The sequence below is a fragment of the Coloeus monedula genome (genome assembly GCF_965178545.1).
Source record: "Coloeus monedula genome assembly, chromosome: 12".
In the NCBI taxonomy this organism is placed as follows: Eukaryota; Metazoa; Chordata; class Aves; order Passeriformes; family Corvidae; genus Coloeus; species Coloeus monedula.
Genome location: NC_138792.1, coordinates 1,678,522 through 1,703,843, shown reverse-complemented (window position 1 = coordinate 1,703,843; position 25,322 = coordinate 1,678,522). Strand labels below are relative to the sequence as shown.

The 25,322-nt window shown below is 50.2% G+C and overlaps 1 protein-coding gene across 2 annotated transcripts in view; it reads right to left on the bottom strand.

The window, feature by feature from the left end:
• Positions 1-25,322, bottom strand: part of ARHGEF9 (Cdc42 guanine nucleotide exchange factor 9) — a 192,154-nt gene that overhangs the window by 155,002 nt on the left and 11,830 nt on the right. Inside the window, exons 2-4 of one of the 2 annotated variants that reach the window (XM_082289733.1) lie at positions 11,282-14,004; positions 5,316-5,463; positions 2,823-2,932 (exon numbers count right to left, since the gene is read on the bottom strand). In XM_082289733.1, the coding sequence (XP_082145859.1) occupies positions 2,823-2,932; positions 5,316-5,463; positions 11,282-13,936 (2,913 nt within the window). In that variant the 5' untranslated portion in view covers positions 13,937-14,004. The remainder of the gene's footprint in view (positions 1-2,822; positions 2,933-5,315; positions 5,464-11,281; positions 14,005-25,322) is intronic. The other variant, XM_082289734.1, reaches the window with a different exon arrangement.

Below are 25,322 nucleotides of genomic sequence, written 5' to 3'. Positions count from 1 at the left end.
CAAACAACAGCAACAAACTGTGGTCTTGACCAAGGGGGTTCCTCCCTGGGCTTGGGATCAGCCCCTCAGCCCTGACATCGGGGTTAGCAGGTAGCTAAGTGCTGCCGTTTCTAACTCACTCATACAACGACCCTAAACCAAAAAACCCAACACCACAAAACCACCACCACCCCTCCTCCCTAAACAAGAAGGGGAAAGGAATGTTTTTGCCAAAACCTGCACATTGTACAGAGCAAAGAATAAACAGCCTCTGAGGGCTCCCAGGGCTCTGCAGTTCTGAAGGACTTGCAGTGACACCAGTGCTCCTCTTGCACAACCACCCTCATCCCTCCAAGGGACTGGTGCCCCCAAGACAAGCCTGATGCTTGGTCAGTCTCCTCCTGCTCTCTCTCCATCTCAAAATTCCCATTCAAGATGGCAATCAGGCACAGCTCCTGCAGAAGCCTGGCCTCTGCTTTGGAAGGATAAATCCCTGCTTTCTGCGCTGCTCTGCCACCTCGCTGGTGTCAGCTGTCAATGAAAGCACCTGCCAAGAGACACCCAGGCCCACAAATCTCACCCCACATTGATAAATCTTGCCAGAGCAGAAACTTCTTTCTGGCCAAGAGGTGATTTGCAGCCCTGTAGATGTTCACTGAGCTTGGGGCAGAGGCGACAGATGAGTTTTCCAGTACTGCTGTTGTGAGCCACATTTACACATCCTGCTCCTGCAGCCCTTGCACAGCACCTCTGATTTATAAACCCCAGCACAGGTTTCAGAGCTGCCAGTTTGCCATAATTTAGCAACAAGCTGCCTTATGAACAGGCCTCCCCAAAAACAATTCTCTGCCTCAGTGGTGCACAAGTCTTTGGCATGGCCGTGTCTGAGCCAAACAGCACCCGCAGATCTCTGTGCTCATGGGCAGCTCACTTCCCTTCCCAGCTCCACATCCTTCCCAGCTATCACCACAGGAGGAGCAGTTCCTTAGCTGACCTTTCCCAGACTCCAGCAGGGTATTTGGCTTGCTGAGGTTTCAGTTTTCCACAGCCTCTCTGAGGGTCTCTGTATCCAATCTGAAACAGGCCTGGCTTTATCAGGATGCTCAGGGCTCACATAATTCAGGAGCAATTTTATGTCAAACAGCACCTTGGCTTCCAGGAGGGCCTCTCCAGGACAGCTATGAAAGCTGCAAAGGTTCCTCTCAAGGGATGAATAAAGTGATTAATTAAGGTGTAATAAAGTGATTAATTAAGATGGATCAAATATACCCATGCACTGGTCAGTACCAGATCCTGGACGTGGACACAGCTAATGGATAACACACCTGAGCCATTCCAAGGCAGGGCTCACACACTGCACAACAGGGTATTTCACTGCTCTATTGCTCTGCAGCCACCTGCCTTTATCCTGGCCCCAAGGACAAACAGCTTTATTGGATCTGGATCGTTTTATCTTCCAGGAAAACTTTGTTCAAAGCTTTAGATGTTCAGCTTGTCTAAAACCAGAGCAGCCTTCCTGAGTTGAAAGAAGCAGTTCATGTCTGGGCAGCAAGGCAGGACCCAAAGGGAAGGAAGAGAAAAAGAAGGGCTCAGCTCCTTGTCTATCTCTCCTCTGCCTTTGTACTTCAGCCCACAAAAACTCAGCAAAGAAAACAGAAGTGATGCAAGATGGAATTCCAGAAAGTCACAAGCGACCAGAAATCCAGCAGTCCATCCCTGCACGCGTTCCCAGCACCCAACACGAGGAGGACGGAGCAGTCAGTCTCACCCACGGCCAACTTACTGCTCCTGGGATGGAAAAACACACACAGAGGCCAGGCCCCCCTGGAAACCACATTTCAGGAAGGCAGTTCAGCAGATATCAAAGGGGAAAAGAATACAATAAAGGTCTGGTAAGGAAGGACAGCAGTGGGCTGGGAAAGAGCCACAGCAACACAGCCACAGAAGGTCAGTTCCCCTCTCCATTCCAGCAGGGAAATTCCTGGCTCCCAGAGCATCCTTTGTTCGTGTGCCCTACAGGAAGAACAAGGGCTAAACCTGTTCTGCCACACTCACTAGAAAACCCTGCCTGCATCACACTGCAGGCTGGAAAATCTGTTGGGTTTTGGGCAATCTGGATATGTTGGGTACCAGTGAAACCAGACTCGTGAGCACTACAAATCCAAAACACGACTACAAAATAACCAAGGCCTCCAGATTTCAAACACAGGGCACGGCAAAAAAACCAACCCTCCACCCAAGCAAGGAAACATATCAGACAAATTCTACAATTTTTGCCATCTTTTCTGAATTTTTCCCGGAAAAAAACATGAACATCCCCAAGCCCACAACAGCTTTTACTTCCCCCACTAGAAGCATCATTCACAAAAAAAGAACCGAGTGGATTGTGCCTATATTTGCAAAACAGTTTGGGAAAGAAGCAGTGACGTGAATTTGTCACCGAGGTGGTGCTGGGAGCAGCACCAAACCCAAAGGACACATGGCTAAAAAGGGAAGGAGAAAAAAATAAACCCATCACAACCACGGAGCAGATCTGAAGGCGATGTGAAACGTCACAGTTCCCTCCACCTGCAAGGAACACTCAGCCACAGGCACAGGAGGCCCAGTGACAGCCCAGAAAGCCTCTGCAATACACTGAAGGGACACTGATGTGGGGGAAAGGACAACACATCTGCGCTTTCATTGCTACAAAATAATAACAAACCACACAAAACCCCATCTGTGGCTGAAGGACCAGGGATTGAGGAAGCTGTTAGTCAAGCACGTTGTTATAAACACAAAGGCCAAAGCAGGCAAATCCCAGCCCTGAAGCAGGCAGAGGCACGTTCCACACAGCTCCTTACCCTGCTGATCTGCAGCTTCTCAGCTCCAGGCTTGAAGAGGTTCCATCGACGGCCACCGTTCCTGCAGTTCCCGCGCACCTTCAGGGTCTTTGAAGCCTGTTCGTTCTCAGCTGCCAGGAGAAAATCCACGGGAACAAAAAAAAAAAAAGGAATGACAAAAGATAAATGCTGTGCTTTAGCTCAGGCTGGGGGCGGAGGCTGTTCTTTTAAATGAAAGAAACAAAATTGTTTGCAAGAGACTCATTCAACCTCTCCTTTAGAAAAGGAGAGCAGAGAGTATATTTAGGTGCTTTATTCAGTGCTCTTGGGATACAAGAGAAATAGTGCAGCTTGGATACTACAAAAAGGCAGAGCCGGGAGCCACATCCCGAGGTGGGGCCAGCCCAGCTGGCTGTGGAGCCAGGAGGCTCTGCCAGGAGCAGGAGACCCTCATCAACCTGCACCGGTGTGCACAGGGCAGCAGCTCCCTGGGTCACAGCTGCTCCAGCAGCAGCACCTGCAGCAATCCCAGCTGCACCGTCACCGTGGTCCACAGGATGCCAGACCTTGGAAAAGAAACAGCTCCTCGAATTTACACACAAAACAAGAATGGGTAAGTCCATAAAAGCTGGTTTTTTAAGGAAACTGGGCTAGTTCTCACCCCCAGCGTTTCAGGCCAAGCCCTCACAGATGCAGTTCTGCTCTAGCTTTAATTGATACCGCTCACACCAGACCCCAGCCTGGCCTTGCAGATGGCACTACCCAGGCACAAAGCAGCCTGTGAGAAAGAAGCAAATGAGCTCTACTTTTCCAGTCAACCCAAATTTTCAGCTCCACATCCCATCCCTCTCTTTTTGGGGTGAAGCTGCTATTTCTGTGTGAGACCAGAGTTTTCCCTCCCACATTTGGCAAGCTTAGATTTGAATCCCTTCTTCCATCAGGCTCTTCACATCCCCTGGCCTGGAGGGAAGGAAGCAGAGCTGAGCACCACTGGTGCCCCCACAGCAGCTGCCAGCACAGGTCCATGTGATCCAGGCAGCACACATACACAGTACCTGCATCCCCACAGGTGTCTCCAGCACCTGGAGGCTCCTCATCCCAGTCCTGGAGCACGGATCTACAGGAAACAGCCACATTCTGGAATTCTTCCCTCAAAGATGCACACCGCTAAATTTCTATCTCCTGATGTACTTCTAACCAGGCAGAGGTTTCAGACTGTGTCAGTCCTGAGGGGTTTGAGACCAGCATAAACGGTTCCAGGCTTTGGGAGAGTGGAGACCCCCAAGCCAAACAGGTGGGGGCTCTGCCCTGCCCAGGCCAGAGCACAGCAGGGCTGGGATCCCGCTGCAGGCTGCCTGGGCAGCCATCCTGATTCTCTTCCAGCGTTGCTGGGAGAGAGATTGCACTGAGACCTATTTCCTCAATGCTGATGCAGGCAGCCTGCTGCTATTTTTAGTAGCCCACATTTCACTTTGGAGACTCTTGGAGAGCCAGGCTGCAGCACGGTGCCGATTATAGCAGGAGGCTGCTCGCGATGGAGCAGCGCTCGGGAGCGGGATGCAAACAGGGAATGCTCACTCTGAGGGGGGGGGTGTGACTCCCCTGTGCTGGGAACATGTGCACCCCAACAGCAGAGCCATCAATTAACAGCACAGGCAGCCAATTTGCCTTGTCCTCCCTAGTTCTTTGTAACCCTGATGTGCTGCCACCATCCATCAGCCGCCCGGATCCCCGGAGCGCTCCCGAGCAATGCCAGCACAATCTGGCAGCACTCCCGTGCTTGCCCATTGCTAAATCACAGGATTCTTCATGCCAGCAGTGGCCCTTCAGGAAATAATTCCCTTTCTCTCATTATCAATCCTTTTAATTAGGAGGTTGAAAAAAATGATGTCATCTATTCAGCTGTCAACCAATTTACCTGCCAGCACAAGACCCTGCCAGCAAATACATTCCACAGCGCTCTCTCTGGCGTCTCTGTGAGCAGGACAGATGCAGAGAGGTCACCCCGGACTTTGGCTCATGAGATTCCCTCCCTCATCATGAAAAGTACCCAAGCACAAGAGGAAAAATCCCCTTACTTCTTGTGTTTCCAAACAAACATCAGCCTTGAGTTGTGATCTCAGTATCCACCACCCCTCACCACCTCACCACAGAGGATCCCTAGGGGACAGAAATCCAAGAGAACACTACCCAATATAAACTCACGCAGCAGCTGCTGAACAGCTTTTACACCTCACGTGCCTACCCCTGTTCATCCCCTCATAACCAGATTATGGGGACTGTGTTCAGAGACACTAAAGAGAGGAAACAGCCTTATTCCATAAACACACTGAGCACAAGAAGATCCTATTAGCCAGCAAGGAACTCCTCAGCACGCGGCTATCGGAGCTCCCTCACCTGGATGTAACCAGCACGGACGCAAGCCCCATTCCTGACTCTTCCACTCCTGCCCTTGGCTGGCTCTGCAGGATGGGTGACACCCAAAAACAAAGCTGGGAGAGAAGAGCCACTCACCTCGTCTCCGGAGCAGGTGCTGCATGCGCCCTCCCACCTGGTCCAGCCCCATCGGGGTGCTCTGCGAGAGGGGCTCGGAGCGGCAGCGCTCCACCAGCACCTTGAAGGGCGCTGCTTGCGGGGACGGCTGCGAAGGATGAGACGTCGGCTGCCAAGAGAAGGGGCACAAAAGGATTTTACCAACAGCAGTCAAATCTCAGGCAAAGCAACCACAGGGCACAGAGTAATACACAGAATTTCCCAGACAGGGCAGCACAGCTCGCTACAAGCTGCGCCTGGTGCATTTCTGACTGCAGGACCTGCTGGCCCTGGCGTGCAGCCCCCATTGCATGGGGCTCAGACCTTGCACAGCTTTGAGTCCAACACTTCCAGGGGCACTGAGTGTCCCAGGAACTCCTGGGAGTAACCTTGATGGAGACCCAGTTCCTGCTCTGCATTTTGGGGTGAAGCTGCTCTCCCATTCCCAAGTCCCAGCAGGAGCACACACAGGGAAGGAATTAGCAGGTGCTGAGGACCCCGTACCAGCAAGAGCTGGCTGCTTCCAAAGGACAGCAAAGAGCAGCCAAACTGATGACAACAGCTAACCAGACACGTCCTTGCATCTATAGCCTACAAAATATTTACCTGAATAAAACAGTTGCAGTGGGTTGAAGCACCCAGAAAATGGTCAAATACCTCAGTTATACCTTAATGCTTGGTAACAGCAATCCAAAGAATTGGCATTTACAGCTAAGTGGAGAAAAACGTTGGCGTTTTCCTCACTCCAACTTTTATTATTCTATTCCAGGAGGAAAAGTTCCTGAAAATGACACTGTACCATGACATTTTGCAGAATGGAATGTTCTTTTTAAAAACATCACAATTCAAACTCCTACTTTTCATTTTATTCTCTGTGACATGTGACACCGTGGAAGTCTTGTGTATAATCTTAGAGTCAAGAAATCAGAAGAAAAATCATTTGACAAAGGTCAGGGGAAGCAAACAAACTTAGAAACCTCTGGGAGGTTTCTAGGCTCAATCACAGACACATCTGTCACACTTCCAGGAGCCTGCTAATAACTGGGTGCCTGGGATGGTTTGGTGTTTCCATCCTCAAGACTCCAGCAGCTCATTTTCACTGATGTGCTGTTATTTTCATTTACAGATGAAGAACAAAGCAGACAGGCTGTAATTACCCCAAAAGAAAACTGTGGATGAATTAAGGCTCCATCTCGCAGCACCAGGATCATATCCAGTGAGCCAGTGCACTTCCCTTGGCTGGAAAACAGCTGGGAGGAGGTAAAAGCTAAAGGAAAGCTTCCTTCCAGGGAAGTTTTGGACACACAATCCCTTTACCACAAGGCCAGCGATGCCCAAAGGTGCCCCTTCTCACCCCTACTCTGATGCCCTGGTGTAACTTTTGAGGCTGGGAATGAGACAAAGGAAAGACACACCATGTGTTTAAAGAAAACGTGGAAATCTGAATTATCTGTGTGTTCCATGGCTGGTTATATATACATGCAAAGCCTATCAGCTTTGCAAACTCAACCTGCCTTTCCCTGACAATGTTAAAAATACATTTCCCAAAAAACCCTACCCCACTACAGACAGCACTAAATATAGGCTTTAATTCAAGATTTTCCTAGCACCTCCTGGTTATTATGAATACAAGAATCTGAGCAGCTTGCAGATAGGCTTTAGAGGTTTTGTCTCCTCTAAAAATAAAATGATTGTCAGACACAACCATATTAAAAGCCATAAATACCCAAAATCTTCATTCTGCAAGTAAATTGCACCTTGCTGCAGACAGGAATACAGCACACTTTTGGCAACAGCAGGATTTAGAAAGTAAAGTACTGTTCCTTGATTTGGAAGGACTATAAAGTCTTTTGTTACAGCAGGCTGAGACACAACGCAGGAGCTGAATAACCAGGAGATGAAGAAAGCTCTGAAGATCAACTCTCCCAGATACCATTTCCTGGTCAATGGCATTCAGCAGTGGGAGGGAAGGGATAAATCCACTCAGCAATCCCATCTCTGCAGCTGCTCCCACAACAGAACAATCTCAAGCTAAAGGTCGCTGTGAACTTGCTGGGCATCACCTGCGACTTCTCAGCAAGCACAGAAACAGGAAGTTGATGGATGTTCCTCTTGTGGAAAGGCACTTGGAGCTGCACTACAGCCAAAGCCCAAAGCTGTGGGAGGATCTGAGCGATGCCCCAGCTATCAGGCAGCAGATCTGCAAAGCCATCCCCTGGCATGTGCACACTCAGGCAAATCAGTAATCCTGCGCTTCCAGTCGGACCCACCGCGCAGGGAGAGGCTCCTTTTCCCACACACAGCAGCCACAGCACCCAAAAACCTACTCATGCCCTGACAGCACCCATCCTGCCCCATATCCATGTGGGCCACTCGGAGCAGCACCACCCTGCACCAGGGACAGTTTGGATCCCGAGCCCAGCCCTCAGAGGAACAACCTCAGCTGCTCAAGAGAAACATCTGCAGTGGCGCAGGAGTTTGAGCACACAGCCCCTTACAGAGCCCTGAAACCAAACAGAGCATCCCATCGGCCTGGCACCTCACCCTATGGGACACACAGCTTTTGCCAAGGCTGACAAGCCCGGAGAAATCTCATTTTCACACTTCTGGCAACCCTAATTCCCCCAGAGAACGGCCTCACAAACCCAGCTGGGGTCTGTGCGCAGCCACAACAGCCAGAAGCAAGCTGCAGCCTGCAAACCCTTTGGAGATAAAATTCTGAACCCCAAGGAAAACGATTAGGCTTTCCGTTCCATAAAAAGAACTTCTTATTTCCCAACAAGCCAGCAGAGGGCACAGAAAGACTGCGGTGAGAGCCCTCTGCTCTGTCACTGCCAGGGTGAGAGAGCCCAGAGGCTCCGAGATGCTCCCGGTCGTGGCCCTGGGACAAGCAGGGACCTCATCCCATGGCAGATCTCTCAGCCAGCAATAAACCTGAACCTTGTTTCTGGGTCCTAAAAACTCCAAACTGATACCTGAAATATGCATTCAGGTGCCTGTTTTGCAACCTTTCCTAGTGTCACTCCAAAGGAGGTATCAAATCACCCACAAGCCCTGTCTAGGGATACATGAGGCACTTTGGAAGCCCGATGGAAAGCTGGAATTGCAAATTACATGGTATCAAAGCTGCTTTCCATCTAAGCATCATCTCGAGCTACTGGAAGTGGTCAAAGACAACTCCTGGGGCTATGCCTGGCTTCTTGCAGCAGCAGTTTCCCTGTTGGGGTGCTGTGGTGTTTTTAGAGGTGGGATGAGGATAAATCACTTCAGTGGAGACATGGAAAATGTAAATTCTGTCCAAAACCTGGCAAAACCTCCATGTCATCTTTTCCTCCTTTTCTCGTATCGCTCAGAGTAAGGATGGCACTTTGATTCCAGAGCTGCTGCAGCATGAATGGAGTAATGCATTTCCCACTGACAATTGGTTTTAACCTTTACCATTCTTCCAATTCTTCAAAACGTTTCATCTCCACTGTTTCCCGATTCCCCAGACCACATGAGAATTTGGGATGGGGTCTGAAAGCAACTATCAGGGATGTGCTTGTCTACTTTTCTACAGCAGCTCTTATCAAATGCTGCTGCAATGCTATTTCCTTTAAAGCACCAGGATCAAACCCTACCCAGCTACTTGCCCATAGTATCTCTCAGCTCCTGCCCAAAGACATTACAATTTCAAAAGACAAGACCAGGAAGCAAAAAACAGGGGCATTAATTGCAAGAGATTACAGCTGAACAGATTTACTGACTGACAGAACTAATGTACAGATGCCCTAAATCCCACTCCAGCATCCCTTGTGCTACACCAGCCTCAGTTTGTCACACCATCTCCCCACAGGAGCCCCTTTAATGCTTTTTGTGGGACAATGTTTAAGTTGTTTGGGAAATGCCTTCTGCCCTACACTGCTCATACACTGTAAAGCTGCTGGAGAACTTGCTCACAGCAGCTGGCCTGGCCGAGCCGGCCCGTCCTGGCAGCACCTTCTCCCTGCCTGTGGTTGAGCACTTTCCTTGAAATACAAATACTACAGTGAACCAGAGCAGCCTGGACCGGAGGCAGCAGGGCCAACAACTGTCCTGAGGAACAGGTGCCAGCAAAGAGATGGATTGAGCCCTAAAACAATAAGAGGCTGGAGTTTGCTGCTACTGTCACGCTCAGGCTGCAGTTACTCCTCTTCCATGTTTATTTTTGGGAAAGTGTTTCCGAGTGCCGCTCCCTGATGGGAGATAGGCGAGCAAATCCCTGGGGTATCTCAGGTCATTTGTTACTGGAGCTGCTGGCAGACCATCCAGGGCTCTTCCCGTCCAGGAGATCCCTCCTTTAGCCTCCCTGTGCTCTGGCCTTGATGCCACCACCAGATCGCTGGGCATTTCCAAACCTGCAGCAGGAGTTCCTGGGGTGCTGGAGGTGTCCACAACCCAGCTGGGGCTGTCTGCCATCCCTCCCACCCTGCTGCTGCTCCTGCCCAGGAGGCAGCCAGCCCTCCCTGCGAGAGGAAGCCGCGGCAGCCCGGAGGTCGTGTGCTATCGCCACGCTCCACGGGAACTCAGGGGAGGTTTCCTGCCCAGTTATCTCAAGCACCATATTTAAGTTTCTCTGTAATGTTTGTAAGCTGCAACAGCTGAGCTGGGGCTTAGGGCATCTCCTGTTCACACAGCTGAGCTGGGAAAGCGCTGGGATTGTGCCCTGAGAGCACTGGGATCAGACAGGCAGCCCCTGCCCTCCTGGCTGCTCTGGGAGGAGAGTGCCGGTATTTCCCTCTGCTCCACTCCATCCTTTCGTGCCTCTCTCATCTTGCTCCCGCCCAGAATACTTTCAGCTTGGTCCCTGTGAAGGGATATCAAACCACAGCCCTCTCAAGTTCCTCCTAAAAATGTTTCTTCCAGCAACCCCAAGAAGTGACCAACCACTACTCAGTGCTCTGGAGTGCCTGGGATTACACAGAGCGCTTCAGTAATTCTTTGTACTACACAAAGCAGAGCAGAAAAACAAAACCAGGAATAACTAACAATGCTACTGCCTGTTTTAGCTGCAAGTCAGAAGTTCAGATTTTTTCCCCCCAGCATTTCTAATCTGCTGCCAATTTTCAAACACTTCCCCTCTTGGCTCAGGAGCTACTGTGACCCCTTTTCCAACAGGGAACAGCGTCACCACCTCTGGAATATCTCTTGTCTCTGCAAACCCAAAAGGAAAAGAGAAAGTTTCTTCACAAATCAACCTGATTTTTCTACCTGGCACCTTGATAAAAGAAAAAGTCCTCATTCCAGCCTCAGCTAACCAGCAGGTACCCGAAAGAACCCTAAAGCTGGGCTTCACACTGGCTCCACAGGACTTCTGAGGTATCCCAGCAATAAGCCGGACAAGACAGATTTGTAACACCCAGAACTTAGTCCAAAATGCAATGTCCACTGAAATGTTTTGAGGATTTTAAGGGCTTTGAAAGACTTGCTTGTACCAGACAGGAACATCCTGCCATGACTGAAGCCACCAGCATTGCCCACCTCTCATTCATCACCCACTCCATCACTCCTACGATACCCAGCAGTATTTTAGGTAAGAAAACACAGAGGCCAAAGTGCAACTACTGAATTCTGTTTGCCCACAGAGCACCTAACTCTCAATTTGGCAAAACCCCTCTTCTTAGGAGCTTCTACTTCAAATGAACTTAAATGCAGTGAGGAAAAAAACTGAAGGCAGTGTCTAGAAATACATAAACTGCTACTCCCTCTTCGAGAGACACTGATCCACACAAAGGGTCATAGGAGAAGCAGCTCTGGAAGTTAGTAAATAAGAGCTCAGACTGATGTAAAAGCTGTGTCTACTGCCACCACTCACAGAACAACCTCCTTAACTGGAAATCCCAATGGGGGATGTAAAACAATGCTTCCAAGTGCAAACAAAGATGTACAACAGCGTGGTCTTACTGCAAACCTCACGAAGCTGCTCATACCTTTCCATTTTTGAGCCGTCCAGAGGAGACAATCCTCGAGACGTGCACTTGGAAGGGCCTGCACTCCGTGCTGCAGCTGAACTCTTCCACTCTGTCCATGACCTCCACAGAGTTTTGTTCCACAAATGAAGTGGTTCCCCTCTTTTTAATGCGGCCACCAGGCTGTTCCAAACCCTGCCTTCTCACTGTGGAGCACTTTAAAAAAGTCACTACAGAAAAGTCAACGTCGGCAACTGCGGAACAGCTCATGTCCCCAGCATCCAGAATATTCTCAGGAACGTCGTGAGAAGGTGGCAGGTCCCTGCCCATGACCTGACTCTTCTCCAGAGTACTGACAGTGTCTTGGATCTCTTCAGTCAGAGCTGCCTGTGGAAGGTGGATCAGAGCCTCAGCTGCTGCACAGAAGTCACCATTGGCAGCTGAGAAATGGTCCAAGTCCACAGTATCCAGCTTATTCACAGGATGATCAGGAGAAGGTGGCACATCCCTGCCCCCAGCCTGCGATGTCTCTGGAGTACTGCCTGAGTCCTGAATCCCCAGCTCACCTCCTGACAAGTCTTGCAAAGGCAGCTCAGGATTTCTCAAGTCCTGATTATCCAGTTCTGTCCTTGAAATTTCCTGAGCCACAACTGGAGATGGATCCATGTCTTTAGCAATCACTGGTGCACAAGCCACATCCTCAGTATCAAGTTTAGTCAGTGATGTCTGTGGAAGGTGGGTCTGAGCCTCAGTCACTGCAGAAAAGGCACCATCAGCAGCTGGAGAACAGCCCAGATCTGCAGCATCCAAATTATTGACAAGATCAAGAGGAGGTGGCAGGTCCCTGCCCACGACCCTCTCCAGGGTACTGCCAGTGTCCTGAAACTCCAGCTCGCCTCCAGACAAGTTTTGCAAAGGCAGCTCAGGATTTCTCAAGTCCTGATTATCCAGTTCTGTCTCTGAAAGCTCCTGAGCAACTGCTGGAGACAGATCCACGTCTTTAGCAACCACCGGGGCACAAGCCACATGCTCAGTATCAAGTTTAGTTGGTGATGCCTGTGGGAGGTGGGTCTGAGCCCCAGCCACTGCAGAAAAGTCCCCACTGGCAGCTGGAGAACAGCCCAAGTCCCCAGCATCCAGACTATTCACAGGAAGATCATGAGAAGGTGGCAGGTCCCTGGCCACGATCTGGGGCTTCTCTGCAGTAGTGCCCAAGTCCTGAATCGGTTCGGCCGGAGTCGTCTGTGGAAGTTCAGCCAGATCCTCAGAGAGGTCTTTGCTATTCAGCTCAGTGAAAGAGCCATCTGCAAGCTCTGCCAGGTGGGACATGGCCGGTTCTGGCCCAAAGGGGGAAAGTGATGTTTCATTAAGTCTGTCATTCCCACCGTCCGGCCCAGAGGAACCAACGCCTTTTGCCCCTTCCGTGGTTTTGCAGTGCTGCATGGGCTCCTTCCCTGCTAAACTCTCCAAGCTCAGGTTCTCCCACGTGCCCGAATCTGGGGACTGCAGACAGGCTCCCACCGTGCAGAAGGCCTTTGCGCCCTCGTTCTCGATAACCAAGCCCTCTTTGGGGGAGGCAACATCCTGCCTGCGGCCTCGGAAACTCCGCTGAGGCCTCTTCTCATCGGGGGAAAACGCCCTCGAGGAGCCTCGCAGCCGCCGAGCTGCCTCGGCCACGCTGGTCAGGAACCTCACAACACCCCCAAAGTGAGTGGCTTTGGCAGCACCGTTTGATTTTTTCCGCTGGCTGAGATTCTCCTCACATCTTGTATCAAAGTCAAAGTAAGAAGCGGAATGATCGGTTGTATTTTCTAAGTTCTGGAAATTGGTTTCAGCCCTTTGATCTGGGAGCTTTGAATTATCTTTGCCAGCTAATGAAATTCCTTTCAGATAGCTCCAGACATCAGAGCTCCTTCCTCTCCTGCTCTCCTGTGGGAGCACAGCACACCTCTTTTGATTGTCCCCTTCTGTAATTGCAGGACTCTTCATGTGTTCAAAATTCAAAGAGTCACTCTTCCTGGCCGGTATTCTGTGGCAGTTACCATCATTATCCTCCCCGTGTAATCTGCCACTGATATCCCTGAGACATTTGCTTTCAGCAGTATCGAGTTCAGGAATGCTGATGTTCAGCTCTATGTCCTCAAAAGAAGAGTCCAAGTCCTCGATGTACCCCGCGTACGAGTGGCGGGAGGGCCTCCGGCCATCGCCCAGCTTCTTGACCCTGTAGAGAGCTCTCTGCCCACTGGAATGAAGGTCCTCCTCAGGGTCACACACGTCCGGCACTCTGGACGCTCTCAAATCCACGTTCTTGGGCGTCCTGGAGGATCTTCCCTTTTTTGACGACCGTACCCTGTCCATGAAGGATGGCTTTTTTAACTCTGAGGCCTCAGCCGTAACTCCCAGCAGGATCATGGACTGGGGTCTGTCTTTATTCGTAGAGAGTCCTTTCCTTCGCCTGACGAAATTCCAGATCCGGTTGCCCTTGGTTGTCTTCTTATACCTGTGCGTCTCCTCCTGCTCGCTCGGGATTGCGTCGCCGGAGGCGCAGTGCTCAGCACTACAGGCCTCCAAGGCATCCGTGCTCCCTTCCTCCATGTTTGCTTGGAAAACCCTGTTGGTAAATCCATTGGGAATGGTCACAGAAGCAGTACGCTGGCGGCCTTCTAGAACTTCCATCGCCCCGGCTCACAGGCTGGTACCAGGAGTCACGGATGCATGGTCCTCAGATTGCCTTCTTCACAAGACTTTAAGGAAAAAGAACAAAGGAATGCAATTAGGAGCAGAAAGCTTTTAGAAGACACATTTCTTAAAGCATCACCAGTCAAATCTTATCCCAGTGGCTGTGGTGGTTTTCCCCATGGATTCCAGGGAGGCTGAAATTTTGCTTCCAAACCATATAAATTTTAAAGCTACTTAAATCTGACTTGAACGACTGAACATTTAGTGACCACAAATCAACTCCCTGCACTAATAAAGTTACTACAAAGTATGCTCAGAATCCCATGAATCACATCTTCGTTTTCCAAGTCACAGAGACTCTAAATGCATCAGAGTTCATGGCAGAGAGGGAGAGAGGAAATTCCAGTGAGTGTCCTGCACATGCCACTGTCATCTCCACCATCCCCATCTGCCAGGAACCCCACCACTCTCTCAATAATTCAGTCTCTCCAGGCAGGCATTCAACGAAAAGTCAGGATGAGCCTTTTCCTGGAAGCAAAGCAATTCTGAAGCACTATAACATCAGAAAACTCATGGAATACCCAAGCCAGGTTTTTCCTACTGTAGCGATGGCACCAGCACAGGAATCCCTCCTGGAACTGGTCTGCTCAATGAAAGCTGCTTGGCCACCACTCAACGCTACACAAAACACATTCCCCTCAAGTGAGTTCCAGTAAACAGGATTAAAAATACAATTCCCCCATACAGAGCAGCAGTGGAAACCATTCTGAACCACCTGTGGGAATACAGCTGAACTCCTGCTCAGATCCTAAAGCTTCCCTTCCACTGGAATACATCTGCCCTATCTCGGTATCACAGCTTCCTGGGGCTGGATCTGCTGGTCCTGGCTTTGCTGTCCACAAAGCAGAACTACATGCCAAGCACTCCACAGGGCTGAATTCCCTTCATTTCTAATCCTACTCTTAAGAGGAAGAAGGAAGGAACAGAGAGCCCCCAAGACAGGGGTCTGACAATGCAGAAACCCTCCACTTTCCCCCGAGCAACACGAGAGCCACACCAGCACTGAGAACAGTCCCCATATCTACTGAAAACATTTCAGCTTGTTTTTTGTTGTTGAAACTAAGGTTATTCATGCAGCAGCTGCTGCCCTGGGCATCTCGTGACCCTCGCACTCAGTCAAATAAGTCTGTTTCTACCTTGCCACCACATCTGTCTTCAACAAGGGATAACCCGTGAGACCCCACAGATGGCAGAGGCACCATGGAAGCAGAGCCCAGCATCCCAGTTTTTTATGGACAACAGTCATCTGGCTTTCCATGAGCCCTGCCACAGGGCTGTGCCAAGCTTAGGGTAGCAGAAATGAATGTTTGCTGCTGTGGTGGGCTGCCAGATGTCCACCCTCTGTGCTGCCCAACCGAGGCAAAGCAGGAAATCAGATGAAAAAGCTGATGGGCTGCTATAGAAGTATGGTGATCCCATTCCAATCACTGTCTATCTGATTTATTGCCAACTGATTTGGATAACGAGAAACAAAGATAAAGCTGACACAATGCCTTACCCCCACCCACCGTGGCTCAACTTCCCGTCTTCTGAGGGATCTACCTCCCACCAAGGGCTGCAGAAGGATTGGGAACTGGGAGAGATATGGTTGGGACATAATAGTTGTCCTTCCTTCTTGTAGGTGTCCCATGCTCCCGTGGGGCTTCCACAGGCCGTGGTTCCTGTCAGGAGAACCTGCTCCTGTGTGGGGCCTCCACTGGTCACAATTCTTGCCAGGAATCACCTCCACAGGCTACAGTTCCTGCCAGAAACATCCCCCTGCTCCTGTGAGGAGCCTCCAGAGGTCCCATTCCTGCCATGTGGAGCCATCACAGGTCCCATTCCATCAGGAGAACCTCCTCCTGTGTGGGGTCTGCACGGGCCACAATTCCTGCTAGGGAGCATCCCCCTGTTCCGGCACCTCCTCCTTGCCATCTTCACCAAACCCTAGTGCTCACAGTGCTGTTCCTCACCATTTTTTATCCCCCCATCCCTCTTCTTGGCCATTTTTGCCCTTTATTAACCATGTGAGGTGCTGCCAGAGTTGCTGCTGGCTCCACTCACGGCTGTGATGGAGCTGCTGGTGGCACCGGCTGTACCCAATGCACCCCACAGTGACACAGCCTAAATGTGCCCTGCCAAAGAGAGCCCATAGTCACACATCCTGATGGAATACAGCCAAATACACCCCACAGTGACACAGCCTAAACGTGCCCTGCCAAATACACCCCACAGTTACACATCCTGATGGAATACAGCCAAATACACCCCACAGCTACACAGCCTCACTGTGAACTGCCAAGTACAACCCACAGTTGCACAACCTAAATGTACCCTACCAAATACACCCCACAGTTACACATCCTAAATGTGCACTGCCAAACACACCCCACAGTTACACACCCTGATGGTACAGAGCCAAATACACCCCACAATTGCACATCCTGATGGAATACAACCAAATACACCCCCCAATTATATATCCTAAATGCACCCTACCAAATACACCCCACAGTTATATATCCTAAATGTGCATTGCCAAATACACCCCACAGTTACACATCCTGATGGAACACCGCCAAATACACCCCCCAGTTATATATTCTCAATGTACCCTACCAAATACACCCCACAATCACACATCCTAAATGTGCACTGCCAAATACACCCCACAGTTTAGCACCTGAAGGAATACAGCCACATACACCCCCCAGTTACACATCCTGATAGTACAAAGCCAAATACACCCCACAATTACACATCCTAAATGCACACTGCCAAGTACACCCCATAGTTACACACCCTGAAGGAGTACAGCCAAATACACCCCCCAGTTATAGATCCTAAATGTACCCTACCAAATACACCCCACAGTTATATATTCTAAATGTACCCTACCAAATACACCCCACAATTACACATCCTCATGGTACAGAGTCAAATACACCCCACAATCACATATCCTAAATGCACACTGCCAAATACACCCCGTAGTTACACACCCTGAAGGAATACAGCCAAATACACCCCACAGTTGCACATCCTAAATATACCCTACCAAATACACCCCACAGTTCTATATCCTAAATACACACTGCCAAATACACCCCACAATTACACATCCTGATAGTATAGAGTCAAATACACCCCACAGTTACACACCCTGAAGGAATACAGCCAAATACACCCCACAGTTATAGATCCTAAATGTACCCTACCAAATACACCCCACAATTACACATCCTGATAGTATAGAGTCAAATACACCCCACAGTTACACACCCTGAAGGAATACAGCCAAATACACCCCACAGTTCTATATCCTAAATACACACTGCCAAATACACCCCCCAGTTACACACCCTGATGGTACAGAGCCCAAATACACCCCACAGCTGCACAGCATGCCTGGATACAGCCAAACATGCCCTACAATTACACATCTTAAATGCCCACTGCCAAATACACCCCACAGTCACGCAGCCCAGCCACACCCCACGCAGGCACACAGCTCAGTGGGTACCTGCAGTTACACCCCAGAGTTACCCAGCCCCAGTACAGTGATGATGCTGCCTCCACACGCTCTGCTTTAGCCATCTCTTTATTCAGCCTCTTGTACTCGCCACCATGGAGGTTTTAACAGAGAACCTCCTTCCCCAGGCACTTTGGGGACCTCAGCACCACCTGCCTCCATTTAAACCCTGTAGCAGAAATTCACGCAGGAGCTGTGCTGTCCTGGGTCCCTGCAGAGACCACAGAAGCTTTTGTTCCCAAAAAACCAAGGGCTGAGCAGGACAGTTCCTCCATCTGGTGCCTGAGGAGGAGACCAGCTCCTCATTTCTCAAGCTGTCGCTTTGGGATGCGAGTTATTCCCAGACATTCCTGCTGCAACTTAAAGACTAACACATTGGAATGGGTTGGAAGGAGTGGGGGGAAAAAAAGAAGAGTGTTCAAGTCGTGCAGCCAACTGGCAGCAAAAGACAGAAATCACAAACAGTCCCTTTTTTTGTTTGTTTTCTCTTTCCATTTTATGTTTTATTGTTTTTGGCTGGGTGGATCCTGCATGAGGAAAGAAGATTCAAAGGGAAGAGGCTTGCCTGTGAAGTCTTTGGAGGGATGCTAGCAAAGAGGAGACAGGCTGTTCCTCATGTGTCAGGCAACAGAGAGCCCATAACAAGGGACAAATCCTGCACAGCCCTCCCCAGAGAAGCAATAGAATCCAGAATCACAGGGCACACGGGTGGCTTTAAAATTAAATGGGGGAGGTAATTTTTTTTTTTTAAGCAGCTTTAAACCAGATGTAAATTAGAGCTGCCACCATGAAGCCAGACCCGAGCACTCTAAGCAGAGAGGAGACCCATTCTGTGACCAGTGCTTGATGCCTCCTCTCCATCTTCCCTTCCACCACAGCCTCACCTGAACCTCTTCTCGTCTTCAAAACCACCTTGCTGGTGTTTGAATTACCCCCAGTCACACCTGCAGGACTGCACTCACTGAAACCACAGGCTGACCTTGGCAAGGAGCCAGTTCCCAGCACTTTCCATGGGCAATCTCCTTCTGCTGAGCTGCCCTACACAAGTTAGCCACAAGCAGAGCAAACCCAGGGTGTTAAACCAGGTTAAACCACGACATCAGGTCCAAAGGCAGCAGGGTAGCAAGACCTGCTAGAAAGGAAGCATCAATTAGGAAAGGTCTGATCCAGGCTGAATTTTCTCAAGAGACCCCAATGACAGCAAGAAACTGCTCATTTAACATCTTCCTCTGTGCTCACAGTCCAGCACTGCTCCAAGCCAGCTCCAGCCCCGGGACTGGCACTGCCTCACCCAGAGCAAAGCCTCCCACCACTGGGGCAAATTCCAGCCAGCTCCCCTCAGTCTTCCCTGAGCAGGAGCCAAAATCTGCTACGCCCCAGTGCCCGATGGAGCCGCCGAACGCAGCGTCCACCGCTGTGCAAACACCTGCAGCAGCTGCCTGGGGGAAACCTGTGCTTTCCATCAGCCAAGCAGGGCAAAGGTGGCTTTACCAACCAAACCACACGGCCTTGGGGGCATTAAGGCCCATGATGAGAGAATAAAAACTGAGTATGGAGGAGAACAGCCCTGAGAGTATCTGATGAACCCTTACTCACCTTTCTGGGATGCAGGAGAAGGAGGTTTTGAAGAAACGCTTCAAGAACGGCCATTAGCCAGAAAACTACACCACTTATCAACCACATGTTTATTTTTCCCCTCCTTGAGCTGCAGTTGCAGATGTCAAGTCGTAGCAAGTTACCACCCAGCAGCTGAGCTGAGCTACCATCACTTAAAGCAGGGCTTTAACCACAGAAAACACGAGGTAACACAATTACCTTCCACCTCTTCCACTCCCCTCAGATTACCTGAGCCCTAGAAGCCCTTACAGACTACCTGAAGCCTTTCAGCCAGGTTTGGAGACCAAAGGCTTGTGTGTTTGCTCTCCAAAACACAGAGAATCTCAGCTGGAGGGGAAGATGGCTTTATAAAACTCCAACTATCAACCAAACACTGCCAACAGCTCCACTGTACAGGGGCTGTGTGGGTCCCTACCTCGCCCTGCTCTTCCCATCACAAAAGCAGCAGCCCTTCATTCTGAAAATTCACTTTCCTTTTCCAGGTCACTGAGGGGGACAAATAAGCTGAGAGTAATAAAATCCCCAGCTAAGGGCACCAGGTGTGTTACACAAACATCTGTATCTACAGCCATGACTCCCCCTCCAAATTCTTTCCGTATTTTTTCAGTTATCCCAATCTCTAAGAAAGAAACAGCCACTCTGCATCTCACTCGTGATTGCACAACATTCCCTTGGCAACAGGCTCTGCCTGCACAATACAGGTGGGAGTAACAGCAGTTTTGCTCCTTTTCAGTGTGATTTAGCAGACAGCCAGCAGAAATAACAGCACGGGCCCAGGGAACACCCACTGAAGTTGACAGTTCTCATAGACGTAAAGGACACTGAATCAGGCCCAAGCAATCAGAGCTGACACAAGCCACCCCTCCAGGAGTGACATTTCCATGGGCAATCTCCTTCTGCTGAGCTGCCCTACACAAGTTAGCCACAAGCAGAGCAAACCCAGGGTGTTAAACCAGGTTAAACCACGACATCAGGTCCAAAGGCAGCAGGGTAGCAAGACCTGCTAGAAAGGAAGCATCAATTAGGAAAGGTCTGATCCAGGCTGAGTTTTCTCAAGAGACCCCAATGACAGCAAGAAACTGCTCATTTAACACCACACAGTTCAGGCTGTTTGCCAGGCAGGCACCACACAATCCCTGAAATCTTCTTCAGATCACTGCAGGTTTTGGGCAACAAGCACAAGTACCTTTTTTTAAAAAACATTTAGTGCTCTAAAGCACTAGGAGGGCACTGGCAGAGGTTGTCCCATCCCTGGAACTGTCCAAGACCAGACTGGACAGGGTTTGGAGCAACTTGGGAGAGTGGAAGGTGTCCCTGCTCATGGCAGAGGGTGGAACAAGATGATTTCAAAGATTCTTTCCAACCCAAACCATTCTGTGATTCCAGGATCCCTTGCTGTTGTGGGATTCTGGAAAATGCGTATTCCAGGTTTCAGGCAAATTGTAAATCGCTTCTATCAAGTGACCCCAAAGAACTATTTTGACTGGGGCCCTGGGAAACAACAAACCTTTGAAGGCAACAAAGAGGAAATTGGTGGTGGGGTTGCCCTTGGGGCAGCCTAGACAGCATCACGTGCCAGGAACGTGCTCTCCACCACAGAGCCGCCGGCTCAAAGCACCTGGAGAGACCCAAGGTCATCCTGGAAAGTTTTGGAGCCAGAGGTAGAGAGAGTCTGAGGCTCACTACAGCGCGACAAGCAAAGGAGAAGCTGGGGGGTTCAATCAATGTCACAAAGTCGGCACAAAAGCCCAGCTCCTCTTGGCACTGTGACAACCTGTGCTGTGCTGGACGTTCCAAGGACAGGATCTGCACTCCCTGTGGAGCAGCGACTCCAGACACCCCTCCAAGGCTCTCCATCCCCCTTCTCTCACTTCTCAGCAGAGCTACATTTGCTTCCAAACCCACTGTCCCCCCCAGCGTCACACGGCTGGAGCGAAAGGCCCGAGGCTGGCGCAGCCCAGGCGCCGACAGCCTCGCCGGGCGCTGCCGGAGCTGGAATGCACCGAGGGCCCCCGGGGACACGATCTTCCACTCGGCTCTTCCTCTGCAGGATCCAAAATAACAAACAAGAAGGAGCCTTTGGCCATTGTTTTTCGGGGAAGGGGGGTGACGGGGAGAGGGCACGCGGTGCAGCCTGCCAGAAGGCATGGCTGAGCTAAGGAAGTCCTGCCTGGGCTTCGCTGTATCCGCTCCTCTCCAGGAGGGGCGGGGGGAGGCAGGAAGGAGAGAAAATAGAGAACAAATGATCATATAACCCTTGAGAGAAACCTGTCTGCTCTCGGAGAGCGTATTTAGCCCAAGCATGCAGCGCCTCTTGCTATACAAAAGAAAAAGAGGAAAGAAAACCCCGCCAGTTCTTCCGTTACCATGTTCTACCACTGAAAAAAAATGGGAGGAAACAGATGTTAAGCTCTCCAGCGTCAGGAAATTATCTCTTTCATGGGGGTACAGTTACTTCAGTGTATTTAGGTCAAACAAATAGGGAGAGAATTGTGACTTCTCCCCCTTTCTGTTTATGTCTCGGCAGACATTTCAGCCTCTCTGGGTGCCACATCCAAAGACCAAGGGCAGAGCCGCGCTTGCTCAGAGAGCACACCCTGAGGATGCAGCCTGATGATCAATCCCTGCCCACCTCTGGCAGAGCCCTGCCAGCAGATCCCCACCCCACAAACCGCTGCAGCCCCTACAAAAATCCAGCATCCTCTGTTTGTGGGTCAAGGAGGACGGTTTGCCGCTGGGCCCCGGCCAGGCATGGCAGCACTGCAGCGTGATTGTTCATTTATTTCAATAGAGGTGGAAGGAGAAAGCTGGGTGAAACATCTGCAAAAGGGATCTCCAGGCCATCAGCAAGCGCAGTTGCGACTTTCCGGCGCTGGGCTCCCCAAGGAGCGCGGGGCCGGTGCCCATAGGAAGCAACCATAGAATTGAACCAGCATTTTACATGCTCTGCAAAATCCCTTCCACAGGAAGCTAAACCCCTTCATTAGGAGCAGGAGGCAGACAGGGGAGCAGTCTGAATCCCTTCCCAGTCAGGAGTGGACAGACATTATCAAAACACAGAGTTTTAGAATCACAAAATCATTAAGGTTGGATAAGACCTCCAAGATCGATTCCAACCATCAACCCAGCACCACTAAACCACGTCCCCAAGTGTTATATCCACACACTTCTTTAATATTTCCAGGGATGGTGACACCACTTGCAGTGGCAGAAGGGACCCTGCAGCAATGGTTTCCTCCATCACTGAGGGCAGACTCCCAGACAAGCTAACCCCAGGCAAACACACTGCGTTCCCCGTGGCAGCAGCACCTGCCCCACATGGTTTACACTGGTTTAAGCCAAAGCTTTTACAGTCCTGGATCTACATTTGTGTTCCTGCTAATTCAATCTTCAGCGGGCAGACGGATGGATGCACAGACTGATAGCTCCAGCCCTGTATTTATAAGGACGGAACTCAAAACTTCAGGCTGAGTAAATCAGTTCACTCATGTATAATTTAAACATTACTTCCTTCCCATTTCAGGGAGCTTTAGAGTTTGTGCGGTGGCTAAACACAATGAAATTAGAGCAGGAGACTCATTTTGCCCACGGCCGAGGGAGAGAGAGAGAGAGAGTTGCTCCACTGCATCTGTCAGACAAACTGGGCTGGTGCCAGTGCTGCCAGGCAGGGACCAGCTCCCTGCAAACACCACAGCTCCACTCTGGGGCTTGGTGGGAGATGGGCAGGCACTGCAGGGGGATGCCAGGCAGCTGAACAGGGCACCAGTCCTGGGCTCTGCAGCACATGGAGCACTAAAACCTTACAGCAAGCCAGGAACAGCTTTATGCACACTGGGAAGAAGAGAGAGCCAAACCCAATTCCTTGCGCGAAGCTGAGCAGGAGAAACTCAAGCAAAAAGCACAGAGGCATAAAAGCTCTGGAATACAACTGGAATGAAACAACGAACACAGATCAGTTCTTGCTGAAGGTGGATTTCAGACCAAGCCTCTCACGTTGCCCACAGCACTCTGGCACTGTACCTGTGTTAAATGTTCCTCCAGACTCACACTGCTGACACCCAGGAACTGCAGCCGCAGACTCACCCTCCACCCACTGAACTGTGGCAGTATCAGCCCTTGCACACTCCTCCACATTTCCCCTTTTTCACAATTCTAAATTTTCCTGCTCAACAGCAAATAAAACTGAAGTGAGTCCTGAAGAGATCCAGAAGGATCCTGCTGGTATTGGCATCCAGGATGGACAGGGACCCCCAGGAAAAGGAGGGAGCCTGAAGAAGGAGTCGTGTGCCACCACAAGGTTGTTTGGATGCACAGTAGCTGTTTCCCCAACCTCCCCAGCTATTTGGCACCGACTGTCACCATTCTAATACAGAAATATCTGCCATTACATGTAGATTATTTAAGCTGCTCAGTAGTCAGTTGAAAGAAGTTAATTATATGTAAGAACATTTAATTACTATCCAGTAGCAGCTATAGGTACTTTAATACCACAGTGATGAGCCAAACCACAACAGAACAGGCAGATTCAGGGGTCTACACCCACCCACACCCCATTAATGTCAGCTGAACAATATTGAACCACTGGCTGCCATCCTTTGGAAGCAACAACTTTGTGGTGCTTGTGACATTACTCTGCATTCCCAATCAGTCTGTTTAGTAGAGATGCCTCAGGAACTTCACAGCTGTGACATTTCTTAAAAATCCTTGCCTTCTCCACAAGTCCCTCAGCAAGAAATCATGGCTGCCCACGGCCTGAACATCAGAGCAGAAATCAGTAGCCAGCATTTAATTGTTTATATCTTGAGACAAAGATAGTGTCTAAATAATTGTCTATTGTATCCCAGAGACAGTACAGGAAAGCTCTTCCCCTCGCCAGGAGCCCACAGGTCACACATGCTTCTGCCATAACATTTGCTATAAATAATCCTCGCTGAGCCAAGCTCTGGGCTAGGTACAGCCCAAGACTGTGCTCCTATCGGTTTCAGCCATTAGCCCTCCCCAGAGAGTGCATATCCTACCCTATTGTTCCTGCTCAAATGTTTGAAAGAATTATTTTTTCCTTGCTTCTTTTGTTTGGGGAGTTTATTTATATTTCCTCTTTGACATGGAATTACTACTAGATAAAAAAGGAGTGCCACCTTACATGGCAGCTCGCCGATGCCAGCGTTGAGATGAGGAGAGGAGGGTCACGTTTGTAGGATATTGCCATAGTTACAGACCTCCCAATCTGGGATTCTGTGCTAATGTATGTTCAGCACATTCAGATCAGGATTAGAAACAAAGAGCTGGGTGCCAACGCCAGCCCCAGATTCACATGCAGAGACTCGGAGCACACGCAGCAACCCGTTCTGCTCAAACATTTCCAAGGATTATTTCAGCAGGTTACTCAGCAACTCCCTCACATGGCCCTGGTGATGTCAAAGGACACCTTACATCTCACTTCCAGCCCTATTTCTATCTCCAAACAGATCTCAAGTGACCTGTTCCTCTCAGGCAGCTGCATGGGTGGAATTTCCCACATTCTCTTTTCCCTTTTTGCTCAGAGCAGTTGGACACGACCCCAGGAGCACAGGACTGGACAGGGGCTGGTTGGCTCTCAACTCCCCAGGCACCACATTATGGAAAACCCAATCATCAAGCACAGCCTTCTGAGTACCAGGTGAGGTGTTTCCCCACCCTGCTTTGAAATTGGTGACATGTCTCACTTCAGAGCCCCAGGTAGCAGATGTACAAATGTCTTTGCCCTCAGCAGCAAACAACTCCTTGAGGAGTCTTCTGCACTGCTTTTCAGTAAAACCAACCCAGTTTGTGGGTGTTTGGAGGTTTGATGTCCCAAACAGGCCAATGACACCTGCTGGGCCTCTGTCCATCGCAGCATTCCCGGGTATCCAGCTCAGGAAGGTTGGTGGCCTTGCACTGAACTGCCTTTAGGCACATGAAAAAACTAATCTGGTGTTTCTAGAAAATCACAGTGACTGCCATGTGCCTTGCCTGCTCTCAGGCTGGGGCTTTTCATCCCAGAAAGGCACTTTTAGGGGTCACGCAGAATTTTTAGGGGTTTGACACCTGCCTGCACCTCACTTTTCCCCTCACAAGGTTAGTGTAGAACCCTCAGGAATCACAAGGTGCCTCTTAGACAGGCAGACACATTTCTACTGCCTTCCCCCTCAACAGCAACAACCAAAAATCACCCCT